This window comes from Protobothrops mucrosquamatus, unplaced genomic scaffold (assembly GCF_001527695.2).
Source record: "Protobothrops mucrosquamatus isolate PMUCROS unplaced genomic scaffold, P.Mucros_1.0 scaffold134, whole genome shotgun sequence".
Classification (NCBI taxonomy): Eukaryota; Metazoa; Chordata; class Lepidosauria; order Squamata; family Viperidae; genus Protobothrops; species Protobothrops mucrosquamatus.
Genome location: NW_015386501.1, coordinates 871,047 through 885,469, shown reverse-complemented (window position 1 = coordinate 885,469; position 14,423 = coordinate 871,047). Strand labels below are relative to the sequence as shown.

At 35.7% G+C, this 14,423-nt stretch overlaps 1 protein-coding gene across 2 annotated transcripts in view; it reads left to right on the top strand.

The window, feature by feature from the left end:
• Positions 1-3,440: 3,440 nt before the first annotated feature.
• Positions 3,441-14,423, top strand: part of DYNC2LI1 (dynein cytoplasmic 2 light intermediate chain 1) — a 29,003-nt gene continuing 18,020 nt past the window's right edge. For both annotated transcript variants that reach the window (XM_015813090.1, XM_015813089.1), the window contains exons 1-7: positions 3,441-3,510; positions 7,272-7,389; positions 8,524-8,558; positions 9,483-9,552; positions 10,936-11,024; positions 11,665-11,851; positions 13,672-13,740. In XM_015813090.1, coding sequence (XP_015668576.1) covers positions 3,497-3,510; positions 7,272-7,389; positions 8,524-8,558; positions 9,483-9,552; positions 10,936-11,024; positions 11,665-11,851; positions 13,672-13,740 — 582 coding nt within the window. In that variant the 5' untranslated portion in view covers positions 3,441-3,496. The remainder of the gene's footprint in view (positions 3,511-7,271; positions 7,390-8,523; positions 8,559-9,482; positions 9,553-10,935; positions 11,025-11,664; positions 11,852-13,671; positions 13,741-14,423) is intronic.

The window sequence follows — 14,423 nt, the reverse complement described above, 5'->3', positions numbered from 1 at the left end:
TTTACCCATTTATATTCTCATATATATGAATGCAGTGTCTGAATGTTGATAAATATATATCAAAATTTTAAACAAAGCTTGCCATTCTTCAGTTTTAAAATATGTGGTAAAATTTACAGAAAGAATAATTTTAATAGATTTACTAAAGAATTTAGTGGAGCACAGAATCACATGGTTGCTCTAAACTTTTTTTTAATGTGTCTTAGTGGCTAAGCCTGACATAATACCCTAGTATGCCGTAGGTAGTCACAACTTCCATACTTTCAATGCAATCTAACTACTTGCTGGAATTATTTGGGATATGAAGGAAGTATCCTGCTGGTGGAAAGGAGCTTTATAGATAGGACAGGATAAAATATGTACTAAAAGCTAGTACAGACAACTTGGGTATTATAAAAGTTGCTACTATCCCAGGAGGGAGTTAGTAATGCTGATTTTTCTTCCGCTAAAATAGAAAGGAAATTCAGAAAAAAGAGCAAATAAATATCTCGGCCAGATGTGGTCCACCAATCATGCTGCAGTCTAGTATTGTCCTGCTTTAGAATTTTGTTTGCATTTGTTCTGAACATCTAGAGGTTAAAAAAAAAAACCAATTTGGTTCTTTAGTGGGAAAAAACTATTTCTCATAATTCCTAAGTATTGATAGATGTTCTTTGCTCATTTTCATCCCCTCTCTTCTGGTGCCTTAGAGTATCGAGTATAACCCTTAACCTCAGTGAAGCTGAATGAAAGAATAAAAGCTGAATAAAGCTTTTCTTCTTTAATTGTGTCAGCACAATAATGGTTGACTTTAGAGCAAGTGTGTCCAAGCAGGGGACCATGGGCCACATATGGCCCCGGACAGATAGTAATGCAGCCCCACAAGATTGAAAACTGAACATTATCATATGTATTTATATCCATTAACTATATTATATACTTTATATGCAGCCCAAGACAATTCCTCTTCACTCAGTGTGGTCAGGCAAGCCAAATGATTGGACGCTCATTGTCTAGAGCAGGGGTATCAAACTCACGTCACGTGACATGTGACTTTTTGGCATTGCCGACAATGGGGTGAGCATGGTTTTGCTATGATGTATCCGGGCTGCGGGCTGGCAGTTTGACACCCCTGGTCTAGAGGATAGTACAAATGATTATAGCCTGAGAACTATTTCTCATTTCACACAGTTTGCCACCTATGCAAAATGTCTCCCCTTGTTAAAAAAGAAAGTACTGATTTAAAAGAAACAATATATAGTTACATAACCAACTAGCACATCTATAAATAAAATTCTGTAAGTCTGTATATGTAGGGGTTTTGGCATACTATGTTGCTAATTAGGACAAATTTTGAGAAATTTATTTTTGAAGTCTTTTTAGCCTTTAAAGTAGAAGTGGGACCAGCAAGTTCATTTAATTAGCAGACCCATTTTCATCCTGGAAAATAAAAACTGCATAAAATTCTACCACCTTGGATTTTTTACCTGTTTTTTTTTATTTTCAAGGTACTTGGGCAAGAGCCCAACATAGCTCTGTATTTGCTGCTATCTCCATGTAAAATTAATAGTGGTACCCTGATACTCTTATAGACGCTATGTATAATCACATTTCATTTACTGTGCATTTTTTATTAAAAAGAGACATATGTTTGCAACCATTATTCTCACTGTGATTCTGTAAAAGTTATGTGCAGGCATAAACAGCTTACTGTGTGCAACATTCACTACTGTAGGAATCTGTAATGTTAAACTGGATTGCACATCTGAATGTACTTCTGTCCCTATGTGTTGCTCTAGATGCATCCTATCTATCTATATATACTGGTACAACTAGCCATACATAACATTTATCTTCAAATGTTAAATATGGGCTCCATCCAAATATAATGAATACTGAAAATATATGCAGTTTGTATAAACTTAATCAAGAAATGCTTTAATGGGTCTGGTATTTCAAATTGTTCTTAAAATTAACAAAATGTTAATTTATATTAGAATATTTATATTTATTTAATCTAGTTATGTTTTATAAGGTATTTTTATATAACTGTAAACCATTTTAACAAATAAAATAAATGAGAAAAAAGTCTGTATTTTGTCATGTAGATTCAGGATTAGATAGCACACCATGTTTTAGAGCAGCATTTCTCAAACTTGACAACTTTTAAGATATGTGGACTTCAATTCCACTACCCACTGGGAAATTGTGGGAGTTGAAGTCCATTAAAGTTGCCAAGTTTGAGAAGCACTGCTTTAGAGCGTTATTTAGTCAAAGTATTCTTGCTCTCATTGCTCCTTATTCGAAGCATACTGTCCAACAACCATACTGTCCACCAACTGGACTTTTTTTTTTTGATTGAAATGTTTTGCTGCTTATCCAAGTAACCAAAAATAAAAGAAATCCAGTTGCCATGACTCAACTTCCAGACAACTCTACCTGGATGATTGAGAACCATCATCAGCATACTGTCCAGCCTAAACATTTCACAGATTGGCTTTACGGGCAATTGATTCTATTCATTTGAGGAAGTAAATCCAAAAGGTTTGCTTCTAGATAGACTGCATAGCGTTGCACTGCACAATTTTAAAAACATGTAAGAAACAACCAGGTCTTAACAGCTTCTAGAAGCGGTTTGATTGACTGGCTTTCAGAGGTCCAGAAATTTAGTAAAGTAGAATAATCTTGAAAGCAGGACAGGCAAGATTCCTGTATTATTCCAGCAGTATTCTAGTATTTGAAAGGCTGCCACAAAGAGGAGGGGGTCGACTTACTTTCCAAAGCACCAGAGGGCAGGGCACGGATGGAAACTAAACAAGGAGAGAAGCAACCTGGAATTAAGGAGAAACTTCCTAACAGTGAGGACAATTAACCAGTGGAACAGCTTGCTGTCAAAAGTTGTGGGTGCTTCATCACTGGAGGTTTTAAGAAGACACTGGCCAGTCACTTGTCTAAAATAATCTGCTTGAGCAGGGGATTGGACTAGAAGAGCTCCAAGCTCTTCCAGCTCGATTCTGATTGATTCTGATTGAAGATAAATTCGATAGCGTATGCTATCGAAACATTTTCCCTAACGATCTTAAATTCTACGCTGACCAAACTTTTAATGACCCGTGTTTTACAATCCCTCAGTGCATTATTAAAGATTCTAGCACAGGGGTAGGCAACCGCGGCTCTTTTATGACTCATGGACTTCAACTCCCAGAATTCCTGAGCCAGCTCTGCTGGCTCAGGAATTCTGGGAGTTGAAGTCCATGAGTCATAAAAGAGCCGAGGTTGCCTACCCCTGTTCTAGCACATTAACGATTTTGGACGAGAGGGCAGGCAGGATTACGTGGGCTATGCAGAAAAGTGAGCTCCGCGGTTTCCGTGGTGGCGACCAGAAAGATTTCGCTTGCCAAAGAACTGCAATTCCCATAAAGCTCCGCTCGCAGGTTAGGCGCTGTTGCCATGGTGATCTGGGAGTAGGGCAAGGCCTAACATTCTCACCGCCGTTTTTGATGAAGTTGAGAAGAGGATGCCTGGGGCCAGGTAAAGAGAAGACCGATTGGGTTGGGTTTTTATTAGGGCGGACCCGTGTCGTGTAACTCGGGCTCTTCCTGCTCTGAGGAGAGGCAGAGAATTGTGCGTCCTGCGCCCTATATCAATAATCGCCCGGACTGTTTTGCATTACGCGTTAGGACAGGTATAGGCAACCTCGGCTCTTTTATGACTCGTGGACTTCAACTCCCAGAATTCCTGAGTCAGCATAGCTGACTCAGGAATTCTGGGAGTTGAAGTCCACGAGTCATAAAAGAGCCGAGGTTGCCTGCCCCTGCGTTAGGATATTTGCTGCGCTCAGTTTTCGACAGAGTTTCAGGAACGGCTCCAGATTTTGAAGGACCGCAATCCCATCCCTCCTCGCTGCCCCAGCGAGAGAGAAAGCGGTGGCAAGTGTGATTCTATGGCGCTGTTGCCCTGGTTATCAGGGAGTAGACCCAGGCCTAAAATTCCCGCCGTTTTGGATAAAAGTTGCCACTTTCGGTCGCCTTCTATCTTGGAGGGAGAATGAAGCTCGCTGGGCCGCTGTTTGCCCCTGCGCCAGAGGGGAAAGGGTGCTGCTGGCAAAGGGGGCAGCTTGACGGCGCACAACTCTGTCTCGGGGCGGCGGCAGGGGCCACAAATGAACTTTCCCATACTTTCCCGCCCTAGAAGTGAACGAGCAGTGGCGCTGCTCGCGATCACCGAGTGGGACCCCGACCTCTGAATCTAAAGTTGATCCCAACGGTCAGAGGCGCAAAGCGTGAAAATGGAAGCGACCAGGAGCAGTAAGGTTGTGCGGTTGTGCAGCCTTCCCGGGCGCTGCTCATAGATGCTGTTAGCCAAGTGGCCAGTGTGCTTTTGGCAATTGAAAGGTCCTACTTATGGGGTGGGGAGAGGATATGCTGTCAGGTTAGTTTGGGGCAAGCACACGTGCACTTGAAATTTAATGAAACTCAAATATGATCTTATTAGCAGGAATTACAGGTAGTCCTCATCTTACAACAGTTCATTTAGTGACCGCTCAAAGTTACAACAGCACTGAAAAAAGTGACTGATGACCTGTTTTCACCCTTACCACCATTGCAGCATTTCCACGGTTATGTGATCAAAATTCAGGTCTTGTGGAAAACGAAAGAACTCTTACGAATTGCAGAGGGGTTTAGCAGAGAAGTTTATTTGCGCAAGGTCCAGAGCATATTAGAGATAGGCAATTCTGAACGAGGAGGGCGGGATTAGACTTCAGTTTTTATACTCCCCTCCTTAAAGAACAAAGGGCTACACATTGAAATTCACACTGTGATACATTAGGAACGTTTCTCACAGGCATAGAATGGAAGGTTTTGCTACATAAAAAGTATCCATGTGCAGAGCGCATTTGGTTGCCACATATTACTGACAGAACTTTCCCAGTGAATTTTCCCAGTGATTATGCATTACATCATTGTTCTAGCAATTATGCAGACACATCATTATTGCATTTATGCAGACAAATCATTATTCTAATAATTGTTCAATTTTACTATATTATTATATTACTGTCAGGTTAGTTTGGGGCAAGCACACATGCACTTGAAATTTAATGAAACTCAAATATGATCTTATTAGCAGGAATTACAGGTAGTCCTCATCTTACAACAGTTCATTTAGTGACCGCTCAAAGTTACAACAGCACTGAAAAAAGTGACTGATGGCCTGTTTTCACCCTTACCACCATTGCAGCATTTCCACGGTTATGTGATCAAAATTCAGGCACTTGGCAACTAACTCATATTTATGACAGTTGCAGTGTCCCGAGGTCATGTGATCATCTTTTGCAACGTTTTGACAAGCAAAGTCAATGGGAAAGCTAGATTCGCTTAACAACTAACTAACTTAACAATTGCAGTGATTCACTTAACAATTGTGGCAAGAAAAGTCATAAAATGGGGCCGAGGACTACCTTTATCTGCTAATGAGATGGGGGGGGGGAAGTCCCCACAGAAGTCAGTGGCAAATCAGTTCCATGCTGTTGCCATAGAAATGATCTGGACATACAGTAGATATAGAAACTTTTTCCATGTAAAAAAAATCAGACCAAGATAAATCAAGTCAGCATTATTCCGACCTTTAACATAGCATATGTTGTTGCTTTTATCCATTTAGTCGTGTCTGACTCTTGGTGACTTTATAGGCAAGTGCTCTCCATGCTAATATAACACATAGGTTGTACAATTCAATTGAAAAACAAAGCGAAATCATTTAGGGAGAAAAAAAAACTTATAATAACATGGTTGCATTAAGATGCATACCGTTAAAGTAATACTTTGTTGAAGCTCTTATTTTTATAACAGTATTCAGTCTTTCGGGGTAGAAGCCTATCAGCATGGCACTTCTTGCCTTGGGAATCCTTCCAGAAGTGCTCCAGATATGTCAAATTGCAAGGGCATCCCCATAGACTTTCTATTGGATTTGGGTCTGGGCTATTTTTCTGTCAAAAACCTGGCATTTTAATAGGAGTGTGTAGACTTTGTATATTCACTGCATCCATGAAGTCACAAGGAGTAAAGGTTAAAAGCGTGTTTACTTTTAGGACTACCATGGTGGAGTACAGACCAGTGCATACTTCTTAGAATGACATCCTACTGAATTCAGTCTCATTTATAATGATTCTCAAGGCAAGATGTGCCATGTTGATAGGCTTCTAGCCCAAAAGATTGAATGCTGTTATAAAAACAAGTGCTTCAACAAAGTATTAGTTTAGGAGTATGCATCTTAACACAACCATGTTATTGTTTGTGAACTTTAAATTGACCCAAAACATAATCTGTTCTCCTTACAGGGCCTAAAACTAGATAAAGAATCTAATGAAACAAATGAGTCTAAAGCATTCTTCTTGTTCTTTATTTAATTGAAAAAAATATAACATAGTCATTTATCATTTATAAACTTTATTCATAAACTTCAATCAGCCAGTAACCCATTGTGAATTAAAGAGGCATTCCTGCCTTTATCCTACAATAAAGGAAAATGTATTAATGTGAAAAAAGCAAAATTGAGTGCCAGTCTGTACAGTTTAGAATTCAAGTTTCACAAATTACTCTCATGTATTTTAATGATTTTAATTTATTTATTTATTATTTAAATTTATATACCGCCCTATCTCCCTTACGGGACTCAGGGCGGTGAACAGGCAATAATAAAAATCACAGTAAATATTACATAAAAGCCTGCTCTAAAATATAAAACCCCTAACAAAACCCAATCAAAACTACGCCAGGCCGGCCACATGGAACAGATGAGTTTTCAGGGCTCGGCGGAAGAGGTGCAGTTTAATGACTCTCAGTGCTATTCTGATTTTAATGTAAGTACATATTTACAGTCAGTAATTCATATCATAGCCAATTAATATAGATAAATTTTAATTTAAAAATATGCAAGTATTTGGTATTTATTAGTATTCCCAATTTCAGTGAAGAAAGGAATGTTGCCAAAGAAGCTTCTTAGCTGAATTATTTGTGTGTGTGTGCCTTTGAATCAGTGTTGACACCTGCTTAGCAAAATTTTCTTGGCAAAGTTTTTGGGAAGTGGTTTGTCATTGCCTCATCCTAGGGCTGAGAGAGAGTGAGTGACCCAGGATCACCAGTTGGCTTTGTGCCTAAGGTGGGACCAGAATTCACAGTCTCCTGGTTTCTAGCCTGGTGGTTAACTACTAGCTCAGAACTGGCTTCCTTAAGGCAATTATTGGGACATTATTCTGTTTGAAGATATTTGTATTTTCTTTTCTTTACTAGTGACACTATATGGGATATTGCTAAAGCGGAAGTTGAGAAAAGAGAAAACAGTGAAGATGACAAAGACACTCTGGAATGTTGTGAAAGATCGTTATTCTTTTTGGGAAATAAAAATGGGGTAATGATCAATATTTTAATTTTATTTAAGCAGAATACTATGTGTTTTAAATATATAATAAAACAAGTAGTCCTCCTTTAGCAATGGACTTGTTTAGCAACCTTTTACAGTTCCCATAGTGATGATAAAGTAACCTTGTGACCAATTTTTGCATTTTGCTTTATGTAGGTCCATAAAGCAAAGGGAAGCTGAAATAAAATTGTGATGTTGTGCTTAGTGATCAATTTGCTTAACAACTAAGATGTGGTTGCAAAACAAAGACTATCTGCACTAAATGTATTTCTTACTTGTGTGCTCTAGAGACAATGATTGCCTCCTGTAACTTTATCCAGCCCATATTTGCACATATTTTGGGATTCAGTTCCCAGTTTTTCAGATTTTACATTGTGGGAGATGTCTGAATAATTTTGGTAGACATCAGGTTGGAAAAGGCTGGCCTAGTGAACAAACTTATATTTAAATTTGAACTACTGACATATTCTGCTATCTCTCAGTAAGCAAATATATTAACCTATAAACAACTGATAGAATTTACAATTCTGACATACTTACTAAAAATAAGTATAACCAGTCTCAGTGGGCTGATTTTTTTAAGTAAGGATATCCAGAATGAATGGAATCAGCATTATAAAAATAAAAGTTACTCTAAAACCTAAGCAATCACATATTTATTTTTATAGAAAACAAGGACAACACATCATGATAGACTAATTTCTCCAACAGTTTAATCCTTATAGCATAAAGTAATAAATTATGTATTGAAGATTATGTATATTACATGCATTCTTTTTTATTTCCATCTCATCATTTTAAACCGCTTACTGTAGAAACACATTATTTGATTAACCTTCTATATACAATTACCAATGATTTCTCACATGAATGTAATTGGTAGACAGATAGCTACTATCATGCTTCCAATACTTTGAATAATTAATAATAATAATAACAGCAAAGCTACATTCTGATAAAAAGTTGAAACCAACTTTCCAATAATCAAATGACATTTAATTTGCTAAGTTTATAATTTTCAGATATTTTCTTAGAAATTATTTGAAGAATATTTTACAGCATGTAGAATGATATGTATGCATCACTGACATTTCAATAATATTCTTTGTTTTTAATTTCTAGGGTAAGACTAGTATTATATTGAGGTGCCTTGACAGGTATGTGTTTAAACTTTGAAAAGTATTTCATATTTTCAAAGTATTTATCAACAATATCTTTATAGGAATACAATATAATAAATTATTTTCTAAGAACACATCTAGAACAAACCATATAAAGAGCACTGTATGGTTAATATCAGATCAGATATGTTTGTGCACAAGTATTATAGGACTTATCACTTACACTTAACATTCACCTTGACTTTTGACTGGAGTGATACTTCAGTGTTATGATTTTTTTGCGGTTCCCCCAGAGTTTATCAAAAACTCAAAATGTATTCCCATTTCCCACTTGTTTTGGATCTTATCTTTTCTGATTTCCAGCAAAGTGGTTATATCAGTCTGTGCTTTAAAAAAGCCAATAGCTTTTGTGGTATTTTAAATATTTATGACATCAATATATCTTGCAAGAATTGTAAGAGATTTGACTATTTTTTTGAAATGTTGCTTTTTATTATTAAATTGTTGGTGGTCATCAAGTAGTACTATTAGTTGTTTACTGGCCAGAGACATTGTTCAGGCAAATTCTATTTCTGCTGTGTATTCATTTTGCCAAATTTTCTACTTTTTCAAACTCCAAATATAAAGAGTAAACATTCCTAAACATACATATTTAACTCTTTATGATTCCTTAAGTTTATATTCTGATTTATTAAATCTTTGTTCTTACTGCATAGTTGTTAGAAATAATCTACTGGAAATTGTAATAGTTTTAGTGTAATTATTCCATAGAGATTTCATTCCAATGTAGTCATTAGAAATGTTTTCCCCAGCCAGTTTTTCTTCTGTGGAATGTAAGTGGAAAGTTTTGTGCAAACTACTGGTTTTTATAATATTTATAACATTATAATAATATTATAATTTTTCTTAGCCTGTCAGTAACTTTGCAAATTTGGTGGGTGGGGTATCCTAATCTTTTAGGGATGAAATTCCAAAACCAACCCTAGCTTTGGAATATACTTTTGGAAGAAGAGCAAAGGGGCATAATACAGTAAGTATATTGGTGTGGCAAACAGTTCTGTGAATGCCATTGTATTAATCTTTAGGGCTTGAGAATTACAGCATGATGTATAGTGAGCAGTGCATTACATCTCCTATCCCAAAAGTCATGAGCACTATCCAGTGGAAGCCTTTGGCCATTTTACATTAATATTGTAATGAGCTTTGAAAGACTTGTATTTTCAGTAAATTACTTTGCCGTGCTTGGAAACAGTATTATGTATTTGCATCATAAGTCTTCATAAGTAAGTTTGTAGTTTTCTTTTTGGCCATATTTCAATTGACAACAAACTAGTGAAAACTGACAGCTATTGTCTGATACAATCATGTGAGGTTCCCATGTCTGGAAAGTATTGCCTCAATGCAGATTTATAGTTAGTAGCCTTATTGTTTCTTTCTGCCTTCTGAGTTTATGAATATACAGTATAGATTGTGGTGTATATATATCATCTTTCAACAAAATATAGTTGTCTTCAATAAAGTAAATAAATTGATTCCCACTTTATATTACAGTTCTTGTATTCATCTGCCCATATTTGTTTCTTCTTGTTTTTGTCTCATGTATTTTTTGCATTTATAAGTCACATTTTCAGTTGTTGTTCACTTAATCTACTGTTTCGGTTTTGCCTTCTTTTATTTTTAGAGTCTGTAAAGTAGATTTGTTATTTGACAAACACTGAGTGCATCTCTCTTCCTCATCAACATCACATAATATGTAGTGGCACAATTTTCAATTTCAGTAAATCCCCAAAGAAAAAGAAAGAAATGCCAGAGTCATCCTTGTCATCTATTATAATGTGAGAAACGTATCCAGCCATCTCAGGAATCAGATGAAAGTCTATTAATACCAGAACGAAGTCTTCTCATAGGAGTAGTGAACTAATATTTTAGCTCTCTGATCCTCATATTAGCTACATAATGAAGAAGGAAAGCATTTTTGACTTCACTTCCTCTACTTCCTAATGCTATATCTGCCAGCAACAATATGTTTTCTGTTAAGTAGTTCCAGATGAGCTTAGGCGGTTTAAGGTTAGCTGGAAATATATTCTCTGTCTTTCTTGGCAATAAAGCAATTTCTATATGTTGACTTCAGCACGAATGATGGGGTTTCTGATCCTTATCTGTAATGTTATTTGTTTGTAAATTATTTTGCTATCTATATCTGGTAATCATAAGTTTGGTATATTTATGAATTGAAGACTATTTGGATAGAGCCAAAAATGTCTTAGGTTTTATATAAAAATCCTACTGGTGTCTTATGATTTTTGACACCTGAGAAATTATATAATTGAAAACACAGCTATATAAATTTTGAAAATGCTACTAATGCATCAAGACATTACAATGTTACGGTTTTTTCCTATTACATTTTCAGCCTAAAGATATTGCTCACTTTTGGGAATTAGGTGGTGGAACTTCATTGTTGGATTTAATCCCTATACCAGTAATGACAGTTAACATAAGGTAAGCAATGAAAGACTTAATTATCAAAAGTAATTTCGTTTTACAGAAAGTATTTCAATTTCAACTTTATTTGTATTTAAGTGCTCAGTCACTTTTTCTTGTAGATAGTTGTTTGGATTTAGTTCCATAAAGCTTGTGCTGTCAAGTTTTCTGCCAATGTTAGAAATTGGAGAGTTGTGTAGTCAATCCTGTCTAAATAGTGAGAGGTGCTCTCCGAGCTTGCTTGTGAGATTCTAGCATCATCAAAGGAGTCGTCAATTTTTATTATAATACAGCTGACTAACTATGCTAGTTTTAGCTATTTGTGGGAGTAATTCAAAATGTAGTATGGTTTATATTCTTCAATTGGAAAGAATCTATTTTTTGTGTCCTTTGCTTTTTTATCTTTGCCAGTACTACTACTTTAGATACTTTCAAACCATTTACTAATCCATAGTAACAGGTTTTATCAATCCAACTAATAAAACAGCATAGTAAAACAAGATTCTGTAAATTTTAAGTCATTTTCAAGGGAAAATTTATTCCTTTAATGTTTAGATAATCTGCTTAGATTTTGGGAAGGGATGTTTTGATTCATGTTAAAGTTCTCATGGGTGAAATATTAAGGTGATATCTGAAAAAATAACCTTTCTTTTTATAGGACATTTGCTATTATTCTTGTCTTGGATCTTTCAAAACCAAATGAACTCTGGCCAACCATGGAGAGTCTTCTACAAGTCACTAGAAAGCATGTAGACAGAATTATATCAAAACTGGTACAAAACAATTCCAAAATAGCTACTGAAATTAAGCGGAAAATGTGGAACAATGTGCCAAAAGATCATCCTGTAAGAACTAGTATTTTATTCATACATCACAATCTTATACAAAGTTAATTGTTTTGAGAATCATAAACAATTCCTTTATATTTTCACACATGAGTGAAAATTTATTAGATATAAAAGAAGTTGTTCAATAGAAAATTATAGCAATTTAATGAAAATTTAGTAGTAGCAGAAAGGAGATAAGGTTTCTTATGAGTTAGACATCTAATGCTATTATTATGGCATATTACAACAATCAGGAGCTACGATTTTACAGAAGCACTTTGATACTGGTTTTATAATCTTTTCAAATGAGGGTGATAACTTCTATACATTTTTGCTACCTGGCAAGGCAACTCAAGGAAGCTATAGTTTTAAGGAAAAAATATAGTTCCAACAACCTTCAATACAACTCTATACTTTGCACTTATTCAAGTGTCTATCATGAAGTCAGTGTCTTTTGATAACATGACAACTAATTAAATATGAATTTTTAGGGATGTTAATACCAGCCCTTGACACTCAATTGGTAATTTGCTCCCTTGAAGAAAGTAAAATAGATTGCCTAAAGCTGTCATTGAAAAAATACCTGGTGCTTTTGTCTTGTATAGAAATTTTGCATATACTATATGAAGAATGAGGTCATTGCTCAGTGTGGGGTTATGTATCATCACTATGCTGATGACACTGAGGATACTTCTCTGCCCCGGGCCATTTAAGTAATGTTGTCAAAGTATTTTTTCAGTGCCTAGAGAATGTGTGGCTCTAGATGGGGAAGAACAAATTTGATTCTGGCATTTAAAATAGAGATGTCAATGTCATAATGCACATCTAAATCAATGGTGCAGCCACATCTGAAATAGTCCTGGTAACTTTATCTCAAAAAGTATGTAGTGGAACTATAGAAGATTCAGAAGAGGATAATTAAGATGACCAAGGGACTAGGGCAACTTTCCTATTGGGGAAGATTATGACTTTTAGGGCTTTTAGGGCTGAAAGGAGACAAATGAGAGGGAATTTTTTTGAGGTATACAAAGTATGTGTGGTTTGAATAAATTAGACAAGAAGAAGTTACATGCCTATTCCCTAATTACTAGAACCAGACATTACTCAATAAGACTTAATTTTGGAAGATTCGGGACAGACAAAATCAAATATCTTTTTTACACAAGTACCTGAACTTTGGAATTGTGTTACCATGAGATGTGGTACTGGCTATAAGATTGGCTGTACTCAAAAAATAAGGTATGGACCAGTTCATGGAGGTTATGGAGATCAAGGGCTGTTAGCTTGATGGAAGTATGACTTGATCTTCTGCGAGACTATTGGGCTTCCTTGAGCAACTGGCTGGCCACTGTGAGGACAGTGCTTGACTAGATGTACCAAAGATCTGATCCATCACAGTACTATTTATGTTCTTATGACAAATATATTTCATATCTTGCTTCATTTATTACATTAATTCCAATTCACCAACACTCTGGATTGGGAAGAGGCCCAGCACCTTTCCACTTTATCTATTATGAAAATCACACATAAAAGTGCAAAAGTAAGATGTCCTGGACAAGAAGAAACCTTTCCCACCAATCTCAGAACCTACTCAATTTCTTCCTGTTCAGCCTCTGCTACTTGTAACTTCCTTCACATGTTTCACAGCAATAGCATAGTGAGTTTTGGCATCCCCATTTGACCACTATAGGTTAATTGCTTTGCAATCTTAAATTTTATTTATTCAAAGCTTACGTTGAGAAATGACAGTTGTCTATATACTGTGGAGCTTTACTTTTTCAGAACGTTGTCATGACATTTGTAATTGATAATACAATACTGTTGTTTCTTATTAGGATCGTGAGCTAATTGACCCATTTCCAATTCCGCTAGTTATAATTGGAAGTAAATATGATCTATTTCATGTAAGTAATGCTCATTTAAGCTTTTTTGCTATGTACAATTTGGTGACCTTGGATTTTTATTTTTTAAAATAATTTCATTATGTATGTTTCTTTGTACTAAGTGTTATTTTCCCTTTACTTTATTGATTCCAAGAAATGCCAAGAAATGTAATATGTACAGTTACCATTGGGAATGAATGTTAAATATGTAATAAGTTTCTGGCAAACACAACAGTATCTATTTTAAAAAGGTACTGAATCATTAGGGCATTCTTCTTTCTGTAGCAAATGTACATACTTTCATCACTCAACAATTGATCTGGAATACTGATCTGTTCTTCTGATCAGAATTGAATGATAGTTTCACTTTCTAAAGTCCTGGCATTGATTTTTTTGAAGAATCACCTTGATCAGCTTAAGAAGCCCTGGAAAGTGAGATACATTAATAATAAGATAAGACTTAAAATGAGATAAATTAGTAACAAAGACCTGTTCTCTAGGAATTCCCTCATAAAAGAATCTTTTAAGCCTCAATATGCTTTATAATTTATGTGTTTCTTAAACTTTTAATATTATACAACCCCAGGGTTTTAGTTATATAGCTTACTTATCTTGAGACGGTTGTATGGGAGGAGTTTGACTCTGTTGCTCCTGAAGATGTGGACAGGGTCCTGGGGAGACTGAATGCAACCACATGTTTATTA